Source organism: Clytia hemisphaerica, unplaced genomic scaffold, assembly GCF_902728285.1.
Source record: "Clytia hemisphaerica strain Z4C2 unplaced genomic scaffold, Clytia hemisphaerica genome assembly, whole genome shotgun sequence".
NCBI classification, from domain to species: domain Eukaryota; kingdom Metazoa; phylum Cnidaria; class Hydrozoa; order Leptothecata; family Clytiidae; genus Clytia; species Clytia hemisphaerica.
Window position 1 is genome coordinate 1,817,105 of NW_027103512.1, and position 25,091 is coordinate 1,842,195.

At 35.0% G+C, this 25,091-nt stretch overlaps 1 protein-coding gene and 1 long non-coding RNA gene across 2 annotated transcripts in view; one reads left to right on the forward strand and one right to left on the reverse strand.

Moving 5' to 3' along the window:
* The window catches only part of LOC136799319 (engulfment and cell motility protein 1-like), a 35,740-nt gene extending 33,242 nt beyond the window's left edge, over positions 1 to 2,498 (reverse strand). Inside the window, exons 1-4 of the mRNA XM_067056023.1 lie at positions 2,340 to 2,498; positions 1,846 to 1,886; positions 1,171 to 1,240; positions 325 to 375 (exon numbers count right to left, since the gene is read on the reverse strand). Coding sequence (XP_066912124.1) covers positions 325 to 375; positions 1,171 to 1,240; positions 1,846 to 1,886; positions 2,340 to 2,414 — 237 coding nt within the window. The 5' untranslated portion in view covers positions 2,415 to 2,498. The remainder of the gene's footprint in view (positions 1 to 324; positions 376 to 1,170; positions 1,241 to 1,845; positions 1,887 to 2,339) is intronic.
* Positions 2,499 to 14,490: 11,992 nt separating this feature from the next.
* LOC136799320 (uncharacterized) lies at positions 14,491 to 24,009 on the forward strand. The gene is made up of 3 exons (XR_010845509.1): positions 14,491 to 14,927; positions 22,953 to 23,030; positions 23,568 to 24,009. It is a non-coding gene; the product is annotated as an uncharacterized lncRNA (long non-coding RNA).
* Positions 24,010 to 25,091: the final 1,082 nt, after the last annotated feature.

Sequence of the window (25,091 nt, forward strand, 5' to 3'; positions counted from 1 at the left end):
GTAATATGCTTTTGCCTAGGGGGACTGTAAAACAGTCCACTAGATTTTTTTTGTTTTTGCCAGGTAAAAAAAGAACGAAACAATGTTATTTGAAAATAAAGGATTCAAAATCTGTTATTGATGTTTGTTACTCATTCTTAATTATATTTTTCAACTTCGAGTAGCTTTTTTGTTATTTGGATTTTAAATATACCTTTTCCAAAATGGCAACCTGTCAAATGCTCCTAGTCTACTTCACTGGACTCAGCATCATAAAAAATCATCAAAAAGCAAAGTTCAGCCAGAAGAAGACTCTAGTCTTTCTTGGAGAGCTCAAATACATACCACATTAAAAGTGACTGTTAAAATATCACCATCTCTGATTTCAGCACGATTCTAAAAGGTGAAAAAGAGAAAAGATCAACTACCAGCTACCGTCAATGGGTTACTTTCATAAGCTAGGGGTAACTTTCATCACCTCCCAACATTTTCTGGTTCTCAATTTATTAAGATAAGCAAGTCATAGCATGACTTGTTTTCATTCTAGCTTAATGTACAAATCCCAAACAGAAAATTCTGCTGATTGGAGGAGGTGATGATAGTTACCCCTCACTCATGAAAGTAACCCCAATTGACGGTAAAATAATTCCACAAAGTAATATCTTTTAAATATAAAGATACTAAAGATACATCCCCTTGGCACTGAGTTTGAGATTATAATATATTTGTTGTCAAAAGACTTCTAGATGACTTTGAGGGGGGTTCACACTTTTATTTTGTACAGTTTTTAACCTTGAGTTGGAAAAAATAAGGTTTTGATATGGACCAAAGTCAGAAGGGTCAAAAATGTTATTGATATGTTTGAAAAATTAGGTCACAGCAATATAATTTTTAAAAACTTATCCATAGAGGGTATCTTAAGGGAAAAAAAATTTTGTGGAATCTTATTTTGCAGTTCACAGCTCAAAAATCAGAAGTTTTGAAGAATTTAATTTTGCGGTTGAGAGAGTTTTCTGTTCATAATATGGCCTATTTTGCCCTTTAAAGACAATTTCAGAGGTAATTTTTTGAATCCTGAAGATATTTGTGTTTTCGCGGAATTTGATCATCGCAAATTTGTCAAAAAACCGCGAAAAATTTTGTCCGCAAAAATTTCTCCCTTGTTGAGGTATTCAAATGGTATATCTCTACCTCCTCTGTAATGTAGAGTTTTGAGTCCAAGTACTGCAGTGCATACTGCTCAGGTCTGTTCAACGTCCATCTGAAAAATAAATTGATAAAAAATAGTCAAAATTCAAAACCATGCTGTCATGAAAAACGAATAGTTTAGAATTATTATTATAGGCTAGATCAAGCTCAAATTTAGAAATGTAGTACTTTAGGCTCTACATATTTTTTATAAGAATAAACTATACAAGAACATAAGACTTAAATGGCTAAAATGTTAACAGCAAATTAAGAACATTTTAAGGCTTTGCGGACTCTATAAACCGAATTTCTTAGGAATATGGACAAAAATACCCAAAGAATGGCAAAAATAAGAACATATTAAGAACATTTTTAGGCTTAAAACTACAAAAGTTAAGAACATCCGAAGGCTTCAAAAATTTTGGATGTTCTTATAAAAAAATGTATAAGCAACTTTTTTTGTGTTTAATTTTCATGTCTTGATTTGGGAAAATTAATGCTTGCAAAAAAAATTTTTTTTCATGAAATTTCAAAAGTTAAAAATATTGTGCATTTTGTGATTTTTCAGCCTCAAAAAACATTGTGCTTGTAAAACATTGTGCTTGTAAAAGTTTGTACGCCTTAAGTTTTGGTTGTTAAATGATAATAATCTTGCTGCAAAAAAAATGAAATGAATACTTTGCACAGATATCTTTCACCACCTCACTCAGTGTAGAAGTCTAAAAAGATGAACACATAAGGTTAAGACTTTATCAATAACTGATAGAAACTACATGTTTTTTCGTTTATAAGCATATGTAGGCTCAGTTTTTGGTACCCAAACAATGGCTCTATTGTTTGAGAACAATAATGCTAAGCATAATGCGAGCCTGATGTAGGGGCAGACACTTGCTTATAAAAAAAAAACATGTAGTCTATTGTAGTTTTTCTATTAATTTTCAAAGTCTCACACGTTTCTCAATGATTTTTTTTCATTACCAAGGAAAGTAATAAAATTTTGATCAATAAAACACTGTGCTAGCAACAAATAAAGTCAACTCTTTTTAACTTGAAGTTGAATGCAAAGTCTCGTTTGTTCAAATTACAGAAAAATTAGAAGTTCGAATAAGCGAGAGTCCACTGCAAAGAATAGCAAAAGTTGTCAAAAAAACAAATAAAGAATGATCACATACCGTGTTCAGTTGATACAAGATATGAAAATATCCATCTTTTTTGATGGCAACTCTTTTTACAGTATCAGTTGTCATGATCGCTAATTTGGTCTTTAATATTATTATTTTTGATTTGTGTTCTATCTGTAAAACAGTTTCTATAAAATAAAATAGGTTTACTATGGAATCAAGTTTATGGTTTCAGCTTGAAGAATTATGGGTCAGATTCATTTTCCCGTAGTCTGGAGATCCATACTCTCTATTCAAACTTATACTACATAAGCTAAAATCCCATCAGCTCCCATCAACTCATTGAGAGTATGGTATTTTTGACCCAGTTTGAATTTGTTTACATTTGGTTTGAATTTCGTGCCAAAAAAGCTGTAGATAAGGTTAGCCAATAAGATTTGCGCACTTCCAATCAAAACAATAATACCACGTGATTTCAACAATTGTATAATACAATATTCTGCGGCCAGATTTGGCATCTACAAAAATACCTGGCTAATCTGTTATTTCTATTATATTATTATTCGTTTTAACTAAATGCTATAATTTGAAATCACACGAACAGAGTAGACGGGTCTCCCAGCTAATTTTCCCCATGCGATATTCAGAATTGAGAAGATTCCCCTGTATAAGCCAATTTCAACAGGATTTTTCGGAAGTTTTTCCAGTGTTTTTAACAAGAAAACTTTATTGTAAAAATGAGAAATTGGGATAACTTGATAGTGTATCTAAAATTCTCTGAAATCTATTTCAGAAAAGATTACTAGCGAAATCTTAAAAATTACAAAAAAAGAGGAAAAAAAAACACAACAAAATCAAAATAAAACCAATACTGTGTGCTGAATTTCTAAGAAAAAATAAATTGAGGTATTTTTTATCATGTGTTTGTTTTGCTCAACTCAAAGATAATGAATATATTATGATTTAGATTTAGTTATTCTTGATATGTATAAGTCAAGATGATGTCATATTTTTTAACGGAAGCACCCAAAAAAGCCGGTTTTTGACCTCTGTGTTTCTATTTTTAGTACAGAGAGAGGTCAAATCCCGGCTTTTTTAGGGTGTTTCCGCTAGAAAAATGACTTACGCATATCAAGAATTATTTGAGTTTGTGTTTGATTAAAGTTGTCAGCATAAACATAACACATAACACCAATCAACCTGCAATCCTTGGAAGGGAAAAGTTACGCTGGTAGATATTTTCAGGTTCATTAGGAGAGTACCAACTAGAGATATATATGACTAATGAAGCCTTCCCTGATATCGAAAATCTAATTGGTATTGGCAATAAGGAAGGTTTGAAGTTTGGCCACATAGACGTGAATGGACTTGTCCACAAGCTAGGTCAAATAAAACAATTACTATTTGAATCAAATCTCAGCACATTTTTTGTCTGGGTCAAAGTTTTTGCGTGGGTCACTATTTTTTTGGTGATTTTTTAGTTAACTCCATTTTTTTACCAAATTTAAATTTTCGAGTTAGCTAACTTTTTTTTTTTTTTTGGTCAAATTAAAATTGCTCAAAATTTTCGACTTACAGTAGTTACAGTTTTTTTATAAGGAACCTTGACTTGGCTCCAAGCCTGGAGTTCTTTATTTTTCGAGAGAATTTCAACCTCATAGTTCTTTATCCAGTTCCTTATTTACTAAACTGTTAAGATTAAATTTGCTAAGTATGTGACTTACGTATAAGTATAACAATGGACTAAAATAATGGACTAAAATGCTTCTACGTTTATTGAACATAGTTTCATCAACATTTTGTTATCTTTGTGTTTAGGCTTTGTAAATGTGTGCAAATTCAAGTTTAATTCTCTGTGACTTGACTTGTTTTGTTATTCTCAGCCTGAGCAGTTCCTTGACAATTCCTAGTTTCTCAGACCATTAGTTTTGAGCCTTCCTTATAAAGTCAAATTAAACTTTTCAAGTTAGCTTTCTTACAAAAAGTGTTGTGTATCTATGAAAACTAAACAAAAGCACACTGTTTTTATGTAACACGTTGTGGTTTATTTTGCATAGCTGCACTTATTTACTATAATATTAATACAGAATCAACACACCCGTCTAATTGTTTTAGACACACTTTTGAATTTTAATATGCTATATTTCAGGATTCCAGTGTCGTGGAAATAAATAACTTTAAGCAAAACAAGTGATACTTTTATGGACCTACCTGGTTATGCATTTAACAAATATATAATTGATATCTACGTGAGCGTGACCATCAAACAATCATCCAGAACACAAATAGTGACAATCTATTAAAATTAGTCGTTTGTTTCTTATAAAAAACGTTTAGAAACCAAAATTTCATGCTCTTGAAATATTCTTTCATGTTCAAGACTTTGTGAGCAAAAAATTGAGTAATTTGGCTAAGAACATTGATGTATGCTTATTAATAGTGATTCTTATAGATAAACATGCGTTTTTTCAGCCAACAAAATTTTTTTGAAAAAATCTGCTTGAGCCATCTTTTATCTATGATGGTACCCTACTTTTATGCAAAAAATCAGAAAAAGTTAATGATCCAATTTTTCACGAAGTCCAAAAAACCCGTTTTTTAGCTGTTTTTTGGCCCAAATTTGCCCCAAAATTTTTTTTTCGAAAATCGGGCTCCGTCACATTCGAGGGTTTATAGTTACACATCTTTGTGCAAAAAAATCAGAAAAAACTAATGAGCCAATCACGAGGAAAGCTAATAACGAACGAACGAACAGACGAACAAACGGACAAAGGTTAATTTATAGGACCTCCACCCCACCGGGGTAGGTCCAAAAATGAGATATGACCATTCATTGCTTTTTTTCCTTTAAATTGAATTTTTTCCTTTCTATTGAATTTTTTCCTTTCTATTGAATTTTTTCCTCCTTTTTCTCTTGCTTTGAAAAAAAGCGTCTTTATTTCTTCTGTCTTTTAATTTTTTATTCGTGACTTGACTTTTACTCCTTTACAACATTTATTAAATTGGCCTATAATGTACCTAAATCAAAGAAATTTCAAGTAGGGTGGACGAAATAATCAACAACGATTAAATTGTTTAGTAATCGTTCGCCTAATGAATAGAACTTTTGTAGAAAAATTTTCAGATTTTGTCGCCATTTGCTTTGTTCTTTAATACTCAAAGGAAACCCAAAAGATTAAAGGGTGCTATAAGAAGCTATAAAAGCTGACGTGTTCAGACAGCAGAATTAAAAAATATAAAGCCGCTTGATTGTGTACATTTTTTTGGCCATTCTCAAGTATATACAAAACGTAACTATTAATTTTGGACGGAATCTCCCAAAAGGGAAAATTCCACTTATAAAATGATACTTTGGAACAAATTCACCATATACAGAAAGTATGGAACTGTACAGCTATGCAAAATTAACCAAAACGTGTTATGTAAAAACACATCCAAAACTTTAGATGTGACTAGTTCGAATTTCAAGAGAAGACACTTTTTTGAATAACAGAGAGAATTTTGACCCACGCAAAAATTTGACCCACGCAAAAAAATAATGATCCGTGCAAAAAATTTGAACCACTCAAAAAATTTGACTCATGCAAAAAATTTGACCCACGCAAAAATGACCAACACAAAATTTTTGACCTATGCTAAAAAATGACCCATGCAAAAATATTGACCCACGCACCCACGCAACCCAATCAATTTAGCAGACTCTATGAACATATGGGTACACACAGTATTATCATAAACTACTTCCATGCTATTTGAAAGAATTATTTTTAGTATTAACATTACCTGTTTGCCTTCACCTCATATAAGTACAATATGAAATATAAAAGACATCTCTTTTTTTCTCTCTTTCTGCTGTTTTTATGACATTTTATAAGAACACAAGTGATTGTCTAATAATCCACAAGAGCTTTGACAATAAGTACACCCTTTTCTTATTAAAGCTAGCCAAAATAATTCTTGAAATTGGCAAGGAATAAGCTTAATTTTCAATGAGGAATAAGGCGAAAGAATAAAACTAAACTTTTGTCCATTGGAAATTTCAGAATAACTTTTAACCCACTGATAGTTTTAATTTGGGTCCGGGAAACTGACTCCAATAATTTTCTTTGAGCCCTTTGAATAAATATAAACAAGCTTACCCAATGAAAAAGGAAATATTAGGTGTCTGATGCTTGGTTACCGTAATCATCTCTTGGAAAAAAAACTCAAAACAAACAAAATAAAAATCCTGGAAATGTCAAAAGACCTCCTATGGAAATACTTACTTGGAATACTTGGAAGTGCTTTCGATGGTCTTCCATCTAGGTGAACAATCCAATGTCCGCCTGCCGATTATTGATTTGATGTTTGATTGAGTTGGATGCAGCATTTGTTGTTGCACCTAGAACAGAAGGTTCATCCGGAACAGAAACAAGGAACTTGTCTAGCTTCTTTTTGAATTCTAGCACAGGGCATCCACTTAAATTCCTCAGTTCTTTAGGGAGGGAGTTGAACAAGATTGGCCCACGGGTTGATAAGAAATTATGTCGGATTGACTGTAGGGCAACTGATGTTCCTGTGATTCGGGCTTTCACAAATCACAATCTTCCAAGTCTGGGTTGGAAAACAGGTCTTAACCCGTCTGACTGGTTGATATTAGGCACAAGGTTTTCAAGGATCTTCCACGTGTAGATGATCATGTATCTTTCACGTCTTCTTTCTAGCGAATAAAGCTTGAATGCCTTCAATCTTGACCAGTATTATTTTTCAGGGTGAATGATTTTTCGAATGAAGCTCCACTGGACCATTTCAAGACTTTGTATATCACATTTTAGCCATGGGTTCCAGAGTTGAGAACAATATTCGAGTTTTGGAAGAACAAGAGATTTCCAGAGAGTGAGCATTGGTGTAGCTGCTCTTGGGCGAACCCTAAAAATATTTTTGTTTCCGGTCCACCGGGTGACGAAAAAAACACTCACCCGGCCGGCCGCAAAAAATTTTTTTTTGCTAAATTTCGATCTCAAAACTCGATTTTTTAAAGCACTCGTAGAAGTTAAAATGATGGTCTTCTTTACCTTAAATCTGTAGTAACTTGACACTGCTACAGGCTTCGGCATAAGAAAAATTCACGTGTGATCATCGTACGCCTAGATTTTGATTTACGGTGGTCTAGGCATGCGATTATTCAAATACTTAATTTTCATCGTTTATATTTTCAATTGTGTTACAATATCTCTAAGAACTGGCACTCTCTTTCATTTTGAATATTTATCTTCAATTGCTAAAGGCTCCAAACTGTGATTACGAAGTGAACTTTTTTGAGAAAAAAGTAGAGTGAGAGAAACATTTCCCCAATTTTTTAAATCCTCACTTTATGAATGTTTCTTTTTATTTTACTCACAAGTCAGCATGATTCCTTTTATAAAAACAAAGCTGTTTACTTACTGAAAAGTCCCCACTTTGTGAATGTTTCTATTTATTTTACTCAGCAAATCAGTATAATTCTTCTATAAAAACCAAGTTGTATATAAAAAAAAACATTCTTAAAAGTTGAGTTGCAAGCAAGAATTAACAAAAACAATGCAGGGTTTAGTTTGAGATGAATAAAATTTTATTTCTATAACAATGATCAGGATAACCCCTTCATTCCAAGTGACTTCTAGGCGTGCATTTTACAGTAGAATATAAAATATCATGTGCGATAAATCACACCCCTCAAAGACTGATTCACGAAAGTTTTCTAAACAAACAAACTAACCCTAACCCTAACGATGATGTACGAAAAAAAAATGCGGCCGGGTGACGACGAAATAAATTTTCACCCGGCCGGTGGACCAGAAACAAAAAATTTTTTTGGGTTCGCCTTGTTCTGAAAGTTCTCAGGATCCAGGATGAGGTTTTACGAGCATTGATAACAACATTGTTGATGTGGTGTTTGAATTTACAATCATTGGACATCAGTACTCCAAGGTCTTTGACATATTCATATTCTTTGATTTCAATGTTGTTACTGCTTGTGTAGTGTGTTTCAGCTTTAACTTCAGTGTTTGGGCCATATCTCAGCAGCTCAAACTTGACAGCATTAAACTCCATGTTATTATCATCTGACCATACATAGACTGAATTTAGGTCTCCTTGAAGTTTTTGTGTATCCTCGACAATTTCTATGCCTTTGATGAGTCTTGTGTCATCTGCAAAGCTTCTTGTCGAAGAGTGTTGGACTTTTTCATCAATGTCCCCCATTAAGATGAGGAAAATCAATGGTCCCAAAACACTCCCTTGTGGGACGCCTGATATGACAGGTGTTGGGTTAGATGGAGTCCCATCCACTAGTACGGTTTGATAGCGATTGGTTAAAAACGATTGTAACCATTTCAAGATTTTTCCACCAATACCGAGATTTTGAACTTTGGTAAGAGCGAGGTTTAAGTCTACTTTGTCAAATGCTTTGGAGAAATCAAGGTAGACAACATCTGCATTCTTGCCTTGCTCGAGTAGAGATAGAATCTCATCGTAGTGTGACAAAAGTTGACTGAGGCATGATCTGCCAGAGCGAAATCCATGTTGCATTGAATAATGCAAAATATTTAGCTATCCTACGACCCTGCCTATGCCCCGGACAGTCCGGGGCAAATGTCTGGGGTCTGAAAAAAATAACTTTTTCCCCGGACCTACGTCCGGGGCTCCAATTTTTGCGCCATAAATTTACCCCGGACGTATATCGCCGAGCACACTTTAAACCCGCGGACTAGGCAAGGTTAATAAATTAATCTAAAATAAAAAAACTAACTTTACTTACCTTTCTCTGTCTGATCAGGATCCATTTTTCAGCTTTCGGTTAGATTTTAGAATTTGATTGCTGAACAAACCACGCTTGAGATTTAAGGTTCAAATACAGGCCTCACACACGAAACGCCAAAATCAGGACATTACAAGATCTTTTGGAAGACGGCGTTTGTCCACGGAAGAATATTTCAATGAATTAGAAAAAAGCCCGCGCGGTCAGCGATTCTATAAAAAGCGACCGCGCGGGCTGTCTGGGGCGTCCGGGGTAGTCTCTCAAAAACAAATAATACGGACCCCGGGCACGCATCAAAAAAACCCGGACTGTCCGGGGCATAGGCAGGGTCGTGCTATCCCCAAGTATAGATATATATAAAATGGAATGACCCAATGCAGCCTATACATAGGTCATATTTGATGGACATGTCAATATTTTTGTTCAATCAAAAGGATTATTCCATCAACAAAATTTCAAGTACCTTATCGGCCCTTTTTACGCCGGCCCAAATTTAACGCTGGCCCCTTTTACGTCGGCCCTTATTACGCCACAGCCTGATTTTGGGCTTACGCTAATTAGGACCGTTAATAATGCCAACATTTGTTAGAATGGCTATTTATGCTTCAATTTACATTAAAATATAATTTTCAGTAGTAAACTGGTGAAAATTCCATTGAAAATCACTGATATTTGCAAAGTTTTAGATATGGAGTAAAACAATGGATAATTATTGTCTTCGAATCATACCTAAAATCCTTTAAATTGAGAAATAATGATAAAAAATTAACGCCACTTTTAAGTAAAAGTAAAATTTGCAAAATCGTGGCCCTTTTTACACCGGCCCTTATTACGCCAAGAGCCCCTAAAAATAACGCCAATAAGCAGGGGGGGGGGCGATAGTAAAATCTCAGACATATATATGAGTAGTAAAAGGATTTTTACGAATTTTTAGATACCACCTACCACCCAGATCTTGGAAGAGGTATTTTACTACCCTGGTAGTAAAAGTTTTTGGGACAATTTGTCATGGAGACCGCCTATTTTTTGGTTGCTTTCCGGACTTATTTTATAAGGACCCTGCCGACGCACCGGACTTAACGAACACCGGACACGTGAAAGTCCGGTGTAAAATGAGAATTTTTTTTACCACCGGACAATCTCTACACCGGACTTAAGGAAGTCGGATGTCCGGTGTCGGAGAGGGCTATTTTTTCCCACCGGACAATCAAAACACACCGGACATGACCAGTCCGACAAGTGGTGCGTCCGGTGTTTCTTAATTTTTCGTTTCATAAATGGCCGGCGTCCAAAATTCCCTGCATGCAACACCAGACTGACACCGGACTTAATGCGTCCGGTGTAGCAAAAGGATACTTTTGCCACCGGACAAATACACCGGACAGTCCGGTGCGTCGGCAGGGTCCTATTTTATACAAAAAAAGCTAACCATTTTAGCGGTCCGAGGATCACCGAGGATTGAGCCGAGAAAGCTCCGCGAGCTCCTGCGCGGGTGAAAAACTTCAATCTGTCAATCATTTTCTCAAGCAAAGAGTAGTATGCAAAGCAATTCTAGCTTTACATACACTATCCACATACAATCCTTTATGACTGAAAGACACCAGAACAGAAGGTCTCAGTAAAAGCCTGAACCACCTTTCATGTCAAAAAAGTCACGAAAACCCTGAAAACACTTTGTCTGAAACACTTTTTCTGATCTGAACCTTTCATGCTTTTTTGGGGTGTTTTTGGCAAAAAATCATTTCCCAGAAACACCTACTTACGAAAGCATCCACCGAAGGGGGACTTCAAAATATCTGTTCTGAAGGCACGTTCCAGCTGGATATGGCGGTCTGTTCTTAGCGAACTAAAGAGAAAAGTCTGCTGGAAAAAAGTGGTCTGTTCTACTGAAGACTGAAGATTGGGACCAGCTGGAAAAATATGGTCTGTTCTACTGAAGATTGGGACCAGCTGGAAAAATATGGTCTGTTCTACTGAAGATTGGGACCAGCTGGAAAAATAAGATCTGTTCTACTGAAGATTGGGACCAGCTGGAAGAATATGATCTGTTCTTATGAAAAAATAGTTTGATATCTTATATTTATAAATAAGGTGTCTATCTGTTCTGTGAGGGAATTTCAAAGAAGTCCTGAATGTGGTTGCCTGGAGTGGCAGCTGGAAATTCTCCATCTGTTCTACAAAACATCTGGAAATTGTGGATCTGTTCGAACTGTTAGCTGGAAATTAAGTTTCTGTTCTTAAAAGCCCTTCAATGTCAAGCTGGAATTTAGCGATCTGTTCTTGGGCAAAATTATTTTAAAGGGAACCAAAAAGTGCATCTGGGAGCTGAAAATTTTTTTTCAGTTAACATTTTCAAATTTATATGTATCATTTCTCATAGTATGTTAAACTCGTTTGCAGTTGTTTTAGAGCTACAGCACTTCCTAAACATGATTTTGCCATTTTTTAGGCTAAAAAGCCTTGAAATTAAAGCTTTTTAGCCTAAAAAACAGCCACAGTCATATCACAAAAAATACAATGAATGCTGCAGTTTTAGTTGTTCAAAATCCAACATAGGCCAACAATTGATCAAGAAAACTTATTTACAGCATGTTTGGCCTTCCCCGGACTGAACAGTTGAGGATTTTATTTTCCGAAAATCTTGGTTACGGAATGACGGAAAAATTAAAAATGCTGTAAAGTTTTAAGGAAACATTTTTAGAGTAAAATATTTGGCAAGTTTTTACCTCTTACTGAGTACTTTCAAACCAGGCATAAATTAATTGCCATTGGGGGAAGACTGGTTTTTAATTGAGAAATCATTTTTGGTTACGGAATGACGGAAAATTATCTTACTTTACTGAAATAAAAATTATGAAATTTTCACTTAACCATATTACCTCAGACATTTTTTAAGCTGATACAGTAACTTTGTATCAAAATCTAAGCATTTCATCTATCTTGAAAACCTTTCCATTAACCCTATATAGGGTTCTAAAGTTAAATAAATTTTTTACAGCTGATTCTGTTATCATATCATGTGTACCGCATTCATGATAAATTTAAAAAATTGGTTGAGTGTTACCAAAAATCTTTTTGATTTTCTCAAAGTGTTATAGTTGCTATGGCTAAAAATCATGACTTTGATAGCATGATCATCAGTCAGTGTCAATTTATTAACCACTTAGCAATGCAAATTTTTGGGTGACACTCTGTTTCATGGGAAAAATGGGCACTTTTTGAGCTTTAAAAATGCCATAACTTTAGTTTCGCTTGTGCTACAGACTTGTATGAGCTCTCATTTTTCAGCATTTTTTATTGTGCATCCTCTGAAATTAAAATCATTCAATGATAATCTCCACTTTTTGCACAATATCCTTTTGAAATCAAGGTGGTCTCTGGTTCCCTTTAAAATAATTTTGCCCTCTTATAAGATTTTGTCAGCCCTGGTAGATAAGAACAGTTAACTCGCGTAAAATCAATCGCCTGGTAATTTTGTATCTGTTCTGAAAGTTTTTTTACCTCCTAGCTGGAAAAATATAACTGTTATGAAGTAAAAATTTCTCCCCTGGAAAACGAGGAACTGTTCTTAATTTTGTGGAAATCCTTCCAGCTGGCAAATCAGAACAGATATTTGCAAATTTTAGGTCGGTGGATGCTTCTGTACTTACTCTCAATTTTCTCCATCTGTCCATATAAAAATCCAATCCAAAATGTATATTACCTGGACTAGGGCTATTACCTGAAACACTAGCCTGGATATCCAGGCTGTAAACTGTTTCACATTCTAGTTATTGATATTTTATTCCACTGGTTTACAGCTGCTCTTCAAAATCTTATTAATGTTGAGGTTGGCAAGATTTCAGACTGGCTAGGAGCTAATCAACTTACTCTAAATATCTCTAAATCCAACTATATGATCTTCAGTGAGCACAAACAAACTAATTTCAACATTTCTATTTCAGGTCAGACTCTGAACCATGTCAATGAAGCTAAATACCTTGGAGTAGTCATTGATCATAAACTGAGCTGGAGAGAACATCTCAAGAGACTGCACACAAGAATTAAGCAGAATATAGGTATTCTACACAAAGTTGGCTGGTTTCTTCCTAGAAAGAATATGATATCTCTTTTTTATGCCTTAGTGAACTCACATCTGACATACGGTATAACTTCATGGGGTTCCCCTGTAACCAATGGCTTGGGTAAAATTAATGAATCCATACTTAAATGTAAAAATTATATTAACAAGGTCTGTCCTCCTATGGAGGATGAGATCATCTTTAACCCACTTAATATAGATCAACTATATGAGCTTGAATCATGTAAACTCATACATAAATTCCTAAACAATCATCTTCCATCTTCATTGATTTGTCTCTTCCAAAGATCTCAAACTGGCAATATGATCGCTAGGAAAAATTCTAAAAACAATGTTGGTACTATTCATTTTGACCAAGCTCTCTGTCCGCTAATGTTCCATGGGCCTCAGTTCTGGAACCATAGGAATTGTTATAAATTAGCTGAGTACTCTTCTACAGCTTTCTCTACTCATTTGAAGAAAGATTTGAAAAATGAGTAAATAATCTCTTTAGACATTTTTGATTTATATAGACATTTTTGATTTATATATAATTTTAATTGACACCTTGTGGTTGTTGAACCTTGTGGAGCTTTTTATCCACATAACATATAGTATTTCTAAATTCACATTTTATTGGTGAAATGCTTTTTTTTCTCTTAGTTGTTTCATGGGACAATCTATATAGTCCTTCTTCCCTGTTTATATTTTGTTTTTAATAGTAAACTGTAAAATAACGTATATAGTATGTTTTTCCTTGTAACCTATATTCCATAATAGGTTATTTTTACTGTGAATAGCTTTGAAATCCTCTTATAGGATATTTTTATTCATGGAATTGTATCTTTTAGCTCATTTTTAACTGTTATAAAAAGATATTGAAATTGAAATTGAAAATTGGTCTCCCTAGAGCGTTTTGCATATTTTCCATATGTATGGCGTACGAAATGCACTTTAAATAGTACGATGGCCCCGAGGTTTCTCCACTTCTAAAAAAAGTTCTGAAAGTTTCAAGAAGAGAAGTAAAAATTTAAAGAAGGGAAGTAAATATTTCGAGAAGGGAAGTAAAAATTTTAAAAAGGGAAGTAAAATGTCTTTAAGTATCGAAATTGTGATTAAATTTCTACATTGGCGAGCTGCCAAAATGGTTTTAACCCTTTTTAAAACACGTGATCCTACAACAAAGATTATATAAATATAAGTACTCTCCCAAAGTGTTTTTATAATTTATGAAAAGCTTTATAACTTTTGCTTAAGGGATAGCTTTAAACGTTTAATCACACTAATCAACATAATTGCCATTACAAACATCCTCTGGAGTCTGGTAAGGGGTCTCTCTGTAATAACAATAAATAACAATAATTTCTACGTCAGGGGTTGTAATCAAAACCACGTGGTATTTTTGTCATTTTTTACTTCTCTTCTTCATTTTTCAAAGCTTGAAAGAGAAGTAAAAAAATCAAGAAGAAAAGTAAAATTTTCAGTGAAGTAATACAAAAAAATTACTTCTCTTCTTAAAATTTTTACTTCCCTTCTTCATTTTTTACTTCTCTTCTTGAATTGTCTTTTTCTAGAAGTGGAGAAACCTCGGGGCCATCGTAAAATAGAGTAATACTTTTTCTGACAAAGAAACTAGGTTTTCCAGGGGCAAAAGGTTGTTTTCGTATCCGATACCCCGATTTTCGTATCCGATATCCCGATAAATTTAAGAAAACATGTTTCTCGGTAGGGAAGAAAGGTTTTCAATTTTCAAGCATGAAGAAAGCAGGCAACGAAACCAAACCATCAAAAAACACAAGTGGTAAGAAGAATAGTTCTTTTAATATTCAAAGTAGTACATTTTTTTTGGACTCATTATTGCTATCAAAACTAAGGATCACATCTGTTTGAATCGAATGACAGAATGAAGTTGAAGTAGTCATGTGTTGTTTTAACTGTCTTTTGGCTTTGTCATTCCATCATCATCATCAATAATCATGTCTGACAGAATTGCGAGGGCTGGAACATTAGGCCACGAAGAAGTTTTAGAGGACATTGAGTTGTACATTCGTGGCTTAGCTAGATCTTTTCCTGAAACCAAAGATCCAGAATTTGAAAAAAAGCTTAATCAAGCCAATGTGAATGTTCAAAGGTTAGCTCAAGGCAACACAAACGAGGCTAATGTACAACGAGTACATGGTCTTGTTTCTAGATTAAAATCGAGATATAATGCACTCCCTTTGGCTTCTGTTAATGAAGAAAAAAAGTCTCGTTACAGCAAAAAGACAGTTTCTGGGAAAAAAGGAAATAACCCATATGACATTGACATAACACATTTGAAATTCCTTTTGTCCATTGGACATAATGTCAAAGAAATTGCTGAAAAAGGGTTACTTGGTGGCTCTATGCATAGAAACACTCTGACCAGATTCATGAAAGACAATAACATTCCAACACCAAGGGAGCGCTATTCTATCATTTCCGATGATGACCTTTTGATTCTCATCCGAAAAATAGCTTTAGATTTTCCGAACTCTGGTATTCGTGAGGTTACTGCTCTTCTTCGGACTGGAAATCCTCCTCACATTGTTCAACGTGACAGAGTAGCTAGATTACTTTCTTTCTCGAATCCAGAGGCAACTGCAAGAAGATGGGCACAAGTGGTGCCACGTAGAGTTTACAGTGTTCCAACTCCTAATCACCTGTGGCACATTGATACACATCATAGTTTAATCAGGTTATACTTAAAGATTGATTTCTGCAAAATTAATTAGGCGGTCATCGAAAAATTGTTCTATTCGCGTCACCCGCCCGCATCAAATTTTTCGCTGATTTCCCGGTGCAGAGATGCGGGAAAAAATCTGGGAAAAGCAATTTGTTCTTTTAAAGTATAGCTTTTTTCTCAATTGCTCTGACAACCATTGAAAAATAGTTTTTGCTCGCGTTACCACCCGCCCCTGAGTTACTGGCGTGATTAAAAAAACCCGGGAATGTTTTTGACCGCCCGTCCGCCCGCATGCATTTTTAACACCCGTAGCGACGCGAACAGAGCATTTTTTCGATGACCGCCTTATTCAGTGGCCTTTTGAGAGCAGGGGAAAAGTTAAAGTATTAGGACTCTCTTTACTGTTAAATTTAGCGTCGTAGCTTTTTGTAATGCTGATATATACCAAATTCTGTCAAATTCTATTATAGCAACTATCTGGTCTGCAAAGTAGCTAGAGTTATTTTTTTTAACAGCACTCAGGTTTTATTTATAAAATTTAAAGGCCAGATAGTTTCTATGATGGAATCAGAAAATCAGAGAAGGTATGTCAGCACTACACAAAGTAACAGTTGTATTCCTGTTTTCAACATTTCAACGTGTATTATCAACCTGAATTTCATTTTGATATCTGGCAATAAAAATGCTTATGTTGGCCAGAAGAAACTGTTTCCAGTGTCTAAACCCCAAAACTTTGAAAACATGACAACAATAGACCTTTTCATAAATCACGTCACAAACCGCTACAAAATTCAAAATTAATTAAAAAAAAATTTTTTTCAATGAAAGTATCAAAAACGTATTGAGAAAACTTATTTTTCATGTATTTTAAAGAGAAAAAAGTGTATTATTACATATTTTTCTTTTTAATTTTTTGAGCAAGAAGAAAAATTATTGAAAAAAATAAATGAGCACCTAAATGTATTTTTTTTGTATCGTTTTTCTAAATGTATTTTAAAAACAAATAAAAACAGTATTGTTTTTTATCAAAGAAAATGTGTTATTTTCACATTGGTAAAAACATATTAAACTTATGTATTTAATAACACAATGCTCCAAAATATTTATTCAATATTGTACAAATTTGTATTATTGGAGTATTTTTCCAATATGGATAAATCAGAGCCCTCAAAAAAAATTGTTGTGCAGCAATCTTTGGAATAATTTGTCAAATTCTATCTTTTAAAATACATTTTTATTGCGTTTTTTAAACTTTACAATTGTAACCACACAAGGGAAATCATACCTAAAATTGTTTAAGTGTGATGAAAGTAAGATCCACAGTATCCTTATATGGTAAAGACTCTGATAAGTTTGAAGATGAGTAAAATTAGTAAGACTTTAGGCTGGTTGAAATGGTTGATGGCATAACTCAAATCAAATATAATAAAAATGGGTAAAAGTGAAAAGAGGAAATTACTCTAATCCAAAAAATAAAAAAAAATATGACAAGCTGAAAACAAATGTTTATAAAAATATGTTTAATGTCCAAGGTTAATTGTAACACCATGGTAATTGTTTGAATATGAGGCAAGTGATGTTTGTGACGTAATTTATAAAAAGGTCTATTTGAAGCTGCCTTTTCCATTACATGACTAAATTTATTTTTTTTCACTGAAATAACTTCCAAAGGCTGTAGATGTCCCCTAAAAATTTCCACTTTGAGAACTAAGTTTAGAACTATTCAGAAATCTCATGAAGTAAGGGTTCATAAAGTTTGTCACCAAGATTTTTAAGCTGTTATCTTTTTTCTCTATCAGGTGGAACTTTGTCATACACAGTTGCATTGATGGTTTTAGTCGCTTTATTATATATTTAAAAATTCATACAAATAACCTGGCAAAAAACAATGGTGTGTGACTTTATTGAAGGCGTTAAAGTGTCAGGTGTTCCAAGTCGTGTAAGAGCAGATCATGGCGGGGAATTTGTTCATGTCAAATCTTTGATGGAGTCTCTGAATGGGCCTGACCATAACGCTTTTATATCTGGAAAGTCTGTTCATAATGTCCGCATTGAACGATTATGGAGAGACGTGTTCTGTAAGGTATCCAATAAATTTTACAACATTTTCAATATAATGGAAAAAAACGGCATCCTTGACATTGAAAACGAAGTTCATATTGCAGCTCTCCATCATGTTTTTGGCTTGAGGATTCAAAATATTCTTTCAACGTGGCGTGACGCACATAACCACCACCCTGTCAGCACTGAGCACTACAAAACACCCAGGCAACTATGGTTTCAAATTAATCAAATGGAGTCAAAACGTAACACAGCCATCAGTAATATCTTTCAACGTGATCTGGGAGAGGTTCTCCAATTACTTGCAAGATTCAAAGGCACACGTGATCTTCCTGAGCCTGACTCTATCAAAAAAGTGCTTCCAAGAATCATGCTACCTCTAAACAGTTTGGAACTTGAAGAGTTGAATAGGACTGTATCTGTAGACTCTGAAAGTGAGCATGAAGGTGTTGATATTTATGTGAGGGTGTTGGAATTTGTGGCTAGATGTATTAGGAAATAAATTTCGTTAATTTTTTTTTTGAAATGGATATCGTATTTTGAACATTTGCTGCAAACGTTGTTGCCCTTTTTTCTCAAAATCAAGAGAAAGTGAGTTACTTCCTTTTGTCAGAAAGGGGCAGAGTTGTGCCGTTGATCTAAAAACGATAGTCATATATTGTGTAAAAGTAACCAAAGCCAATATCATATCGTATCATACTATATTATATATACATATATCTCTTTATTATAGGGCTAGTCTAAAAATGTAGAACAAGATTGTTACCCGGGGGGTAATTAGGCAAAAATGGATGATGGGTATGACTCTCTCAAAAATCGAAAAAGAAAATTCAAAAAGTCTCTCTAAGGGTCCGCTTTTCAGCAAAAATCGGTCTCTCTAAAGGTCGGTTTTCGGAGGTCCCGTCCGCACATACCCCTCATTCGCCAACCCTAGTACCCACCCCCCCCCCCCAGGTCTACACTTCTATGAGCAATTATTGTTGCTCTTGTCATTGTTGACTCTGGTTTCTTGTAGATTTTCCATTTCTGTGCGTTTCTTGTTCGATCTGGTTGTGCTGCTGTGATTTGGTGTCCATTGACTGAGATGGCTTTATATGGCAATTGATCGAAGGGTGGTTTGGATTCGGTGTTCTGTTGTTTCAGGAGAACAGTGTCCCCTAACTGGATGCTGTGATGCTTCACATATGGCTTGTTGTCTTTATGATGGTGAGATTGCTTCCTCTTCTGCATGATCTCATTCTCTTCTCATTCTGCTTCAGTGATGTCTTTTCTGCTGGCTGTGGTAGACGTGGTAGAACATCCTCAGTATTTTCAGGTCTGCCTCCGTCTTTGATGTTTTGGATTTTCTTTGGGTCCGATGTCACACGTTTAGAATGGAATGTTCGACCAAACTATTTGATTTTTGTCTGTCTGAACGTCAATTTGGATGGTTTGAGGATTGTGCCATTCTTTTTAAAATAATCCAGGAATGCCTCGAGGTTTCTATAATAATGATCATTCCAGTCTCTTCCATAGACTAGGATGTTGTCATGCAATGTAGTAACACCTTGGAGACCAGCAAATGCTTTCTGTATCTGATTGTGGAAGACGCCGCTTGAGGCTGTAAGTCTAAAATGCAGAGTCTCTCAATTTTTGTAGACCTTCCTGTGTTTTGAAGATGCTCTTTTCTTTGGATTTCTTATCTACCTGGAGTTTATGGTAACCCCAGCCTATGTCAATTTAGCTGAAAATCTTTGTTTCCTTCAAGTCGTGGCGGATCTCCTGTAGTGTTTGAAATCGTGAAATCGGGTGCGCTTCATTCCAGCATTGCGTGGTGTATGTCTTTGTTCATCCTGATTTGGCCATTACTTTTGTCTTTTATCACAACGTTTATAGCTTTTCCACACGTAGTCATAGCGTTCCCGTGTGTCCACATCCGTTATCACTCCCTGTGTTTTCAGGAATTATTTGGCCTGGGTATGATGTCTGGCTCTTCCAGGGGGTCCCATGGCGCTGTTGTAGTGTTCAGGTGTGATGGTGTGCTCACTGCCTGTGGCCGCGAAGATTGTGTGTTTTGTGCCGCTTATCTTGACGTCGACCCATTTGTCTGCTGGCGTAGTCATCTTCTTCATGGCATTGGGTGTGGAGTGGTTTTGGTTTGAGTCATTTTGTTTTAACGTTGTGAAGTGATCTGCGTTGATTCGTTTGATCGTCTTCTTTTGTCTTCTTTCTTCAGGACAGGACAGGTGGCATTCTTTTACCATTTTCTAGGCATCTCCTTGACTAATGGCTGGAATTGAACCTGTTGCGGGATATTTTTGTGTCTGTTGCTATATTTCCCTGCCTTTTTGAGCTTCCTTACGTCATCTCGTCTATCTCCTCTTGTGACATGTTGTATTTGTTCGATTCGTGTCGAACACGTTTGACATGTGTCGTCTTGTCTCGGCCTGCTTCTCGTGCTTGGACCCATCTGGAGAGTTTCTCTAGGTTTGGATCCTCAGCATGTGCTTTCTCTCTCAGGCTTACGTTATTCATGCCGAATATGGAAGCGTCCTTTATGGCATTTTCTGTGGTGTAGGGTTTCTTGTCAAAGTTCAAGGACTTGAATCTAGAAGGAGGTCACCCCAGGTTCGTGTTCCTTGTTTGGTATATACCCAGAAGCTGGTGCATAGGCATTGTTCGGTTCTTCGCTAATTCCTTTACCTTTACATATCACCTTTACCCGCTTCCCGACTCTAAAATAGGGCAAATGAAAGATACAATTATATTTTGTTATAATTTGGTTTTTCGGTGTGATGAAAATACAGTTATTTATGCATTATATATTGCTCTTAGTTAATATTCATATTGTATACTGATCTCATAATGATGTTCGTTTTGGTTAACTTCAGTTTCGTATTCTTGTCCACTTTAAATATTCCGTCGTATTAATTGACTACGTATTGTCTTTTTCAACTCGAGGTGGGTGTGGCACGAAAAGAGATTGCTATAAGAAAGGGTGCAACTTCTCCTACCTGGACGAAAACCTGTCGTACTATTATGCCAAACAGAGGTTCTTCATGCTTTTTTCGATCATGGATTGCCACCGCGTCCACCGTATTACTTTGTTTGTCTTTTGAGATATCTCGAGTTCTTAGCCTCATTCGAATATTTGTCTTAGTTTGATATGGTTCACGTGTGTTGTCTCTACTATCAGTATATCAATTGTGTATCTTATCCATTCGTTCGTACGTAAGTATACTTCACAGCATGTTCGTTTGCGATATGTTCCATTTCGAATGTTTGTAACATGAAAAGAAAAAACAACGAATTTTTAGGTTAACTCAACGTCCAAAGAGGTCCACCGAGATGTGTTTTTAAAAAAGTGTACCATTTTTAAAGTATGCAAGCACCATTGTGTGCTAGACCCAGATTTCTACATCCGCCCTGTTGGCGCCCTCTCTATGGTGGGCGGAAAACGTGAAGGAACTCCTTTTCGCATTACCTACGAACCTGCGAAAAAACGCTTGACCATACGTACCAGATAGTAAGGCAACCGTGTTTAGCCAATTTTAGGGTCATTTCAGGCTCCAAAATTTTATAAAAGGGCTCTGCCCCCTAGAACCTCAGCTTGGGGCCTTAAAGTGCTCCCAAACCCTGGGTAAGTTATTCTCGTGTTACGCTTGTAAAATTACCGACCAACTGGAACCTCCTTATTTGCAGCACTGAGTAAGGTCCATATCATATGGGCATGTTTTTTATTTTTGTTTGAATTTTTATGTTTGAATTTAATGATTGTTAACCTTTCAAAATATGGAGAAAAGAATTTTCTAGCTTTAAACTAGTTTAAAGATATATTTGACTTCAATTGTACATTGTTTTCATTGTTTCATTATATTTGAAGACCATCTTAAAATCGCTAGGAATGAAAATAAATTGATTAGATTGGATGAGAAGGTCCTTTAGCAGTAACAGTAGTAGTATTTATTTTTCATGATTGTAATAGTAAAAATGATACAAAGATTTAGGTTCAATGATATAATAAACTAAACAATGCTAGAATGGAGACCTCATATCAGCAAGATATTCGAGATGGGCCACCTTTTTGTAATTCAAAGGAATACTAGTATAATTAGGAAGAATTTCTTTAACTACTGAACACGTAAAAGACTTAAAACAGACAATAAAAATGATAGACTAAAACAAAAAGCAAAAACCTAAATTAAAAATTATCTAAAAACAGATAAGTCTTTTTTGAGCAATAAGGTTTTTTTTTTTTTTTGGTAGAAAGATAGATTTCATTTTGTCATTTTTCGCGATTGACTTGGTATTTTTTTCGAATTTTTCATTTCGCATTTTCTTACTATTGTTGCCATCTTTTCTATTTTCATATTACATTAGCCTTCAGGTAGGTCAATTCAGCATGTAGCTTGTTTTTTTTGCTCAAAAAGAGTCAATAAAATTGTCATATTTGAATTTTTGGAAAGGTTATCAAAATCGAATGCTCTTAAATCAAAGGATTTGAGAAGGAAAACTGAATAATAAATTTGTCAACTCCCTATTGAAAATTCTACCCCCTATTTTCTCCAACGCACCATTTAAACTGTGCCCCTCATCCAAAGGTTTTGCCCCAAAAGTTAACCTCCTCTTTTTGAATCTAGGGGAGGAAGTGCCCAATTTGTTCATAATAAGTTAATTGTTTTGCTGTGTAAATAAATTCAAGATTTTTCTTACCATGCATTATGGAAAAGTGAACATTATTTTCTCTCTGTCATCTCAAAAAAAAAAAGATGCTTTATTTTTTTAGTGTGGCCCCCTCAATATGACTTCTGAAAGAAAAAAAACTCAAACGGGACATTTTGCTGTCAAACCTGTGACCCCTTAATCATAAAAAAAATTGAATACTAATGCGTGCATTAATAAAAATTATTTTGAATCTTAAAGAAACTACTTTTTGATTCCTTTGTTTGGTGTGAATTATAAGACCAGCAGCTATATATATCCTTCTTCCAACTTTTATGGGTTAAGTCATAAACAGAAAAGTTGGACTCCTTCGAATCATTGATTAGAAAGAGTTTTATCTATTTTGTCTTCTCGTTTCAGATTCGACGAGGCATCAACCGTCAACAAAATCTACACAAAATATCTGTCTGCAGCCTCTTTGAAAGAGAACGGTCTTTGGTAAGTGGAAAAATTTAGATCCAGTTAGGTTAGCACGTGCGACAGTAAATAAAAAGAGAAATATGAACATCTATCAATATTTTATAAGGCATTTCTTCATAAGTGATGTCGAACGAACTAAAATCAGCCTGTTACACCCTGGAAGTTTTAGAATGATTCTTTACCCCCTGGTAAAAAAAAATTCCTTAGACCCTCTGGGGTCTGGCCTCTCTATCCGCTGTATGGATGGATATAAAATGAAATGGCCCATTGTTTACTGTAAATTTTGTATTCTCCATTCTGTACTATAAAAATGAAAATTAATATAAAATAAAATTAAAGATCATATTTTTAGATTGCACTAGCGAAGCACCAGCGTTAGTGATTGTCCATATAGTGCATACGCAATAAATTTCCAAATATTTGACAACCCCTTGTACGCAGAGAACCCCCTCTCCCCCTTTCACTGCGTACGTACTATGTGGATGGCCCCTTCTTCTTTTATGATACCTGCTTTAACCATAGCCTATTAGTAAAGCACTTCCATTTCCATTTCAGCTATCAACTGAACGATGGATATGAAATGGATGAGACTCTAAATACCAATGATACTGAAAGTGATAAGACTACCACGGGAGAAAATATAATGCATAACTTCAATTGGTGGATCGAGAAGATTGCAAGAGACCTAAGGATGCTATGGCTTTTGATGAAATCTTTAGAACAGTTCATGTATTAAAATTATTATTGACAGACAATCCAACTCAGACGTTTACGATGAAGTAACCATTGAATAATAATATCTATTTAGATAATAACCGTATGATAACCCTCTTTTTGTACAGGGTACTTTTATTTGAAAATTCCACAAGCTGCCCCTTCTTTTGAATTTAGTAAAAATTTCAAACCCCTCATTTTCGGGGGGTGACCAATGTATTTTTTATTTTTTAGCCCTAGAATAACTTGTGACTTTTTGGACCTACCTCGGAGGTCCTATAAATTAACTGATGTCCGTCCGTTCGTCCGTCTGTTACCAGCTTTTCTCAGGATTCGCTCATTAGTTTTTTCTGATTTTTGGCACAAAGATGCATAATGGCAATGCCCAAAATGTGACGGAGCCCGATTTTCAAAAAAAAAATTTTCCGGCCGAAAATGCCGGAGATATGCCGGAAAAACTGTTTTTTTTGGCATTTTATCGAGATTTTATCATTAGTTTTTTCTGATTTTTTGCTCAAAGATGCGTATTAACAATTCATAAAAACATGGTCGAGTCCGAATTTTGAGAAAAAAATTTTTCCGGCCGAAAATATGCCGGAAATCGCTGTTTTTCTGGATTTTTATTGGACTTTTTCCTTTAAATTGGTTGTTTTTTCATTCAAAAACATTATTAATAGCAATGCTCACCATCAAGCATGTTTCACTTTTCAATAAAATTGATTTTTGAAGCCGGAACTACTTAAAAATCGCCGGAACAACCTATTTTCGCCGGAAAGAAAGTATTTCTTGAATTTCTCGAGCTGTACTTATATTCTTTTATGAAATTTTGCACACTGATGCAAAATGACAAAACCTAAAATGTGACGGAGCCCGATTTTCGAAAAACATTTTTTTCCGGGCGAAAATGCCGGAAATATGCCGGAAAAACCGGTTTTTTTGACATTTTCTCGAATTTTCATCTTTAGTTTTTTCTGACTTTTTGCAGAAAGATGCGTATTCGCAATGTTCAAAACATAATCGAGTTCGATTTTTTTAGAAAAATTTTTTTCCGACCGAAAATGACGGAAATTGCCGTTTTTGTAGATTTACATTGGATTTTTTCGTTTTATATCTTTGTTTTTTTTCAAACAAGAACATTATTTATAAGAATTTCCACAATTAAGCATGGTTTCAATTTCCGATGAAACTGATTTTGGTACAGAACATCCGAGAAATGCCGGATTTCTTGAATTTCTCGAGTTGTTCTTGTATTATTCTGCATTTTCATACTATTGTTGTCATACGATTATTTTTCAATTGTCTTATTACATCAATCTTCAGGTAGGTCCATTCAGCATGTAGCTTGTTCATCATGAATTTTGAAAC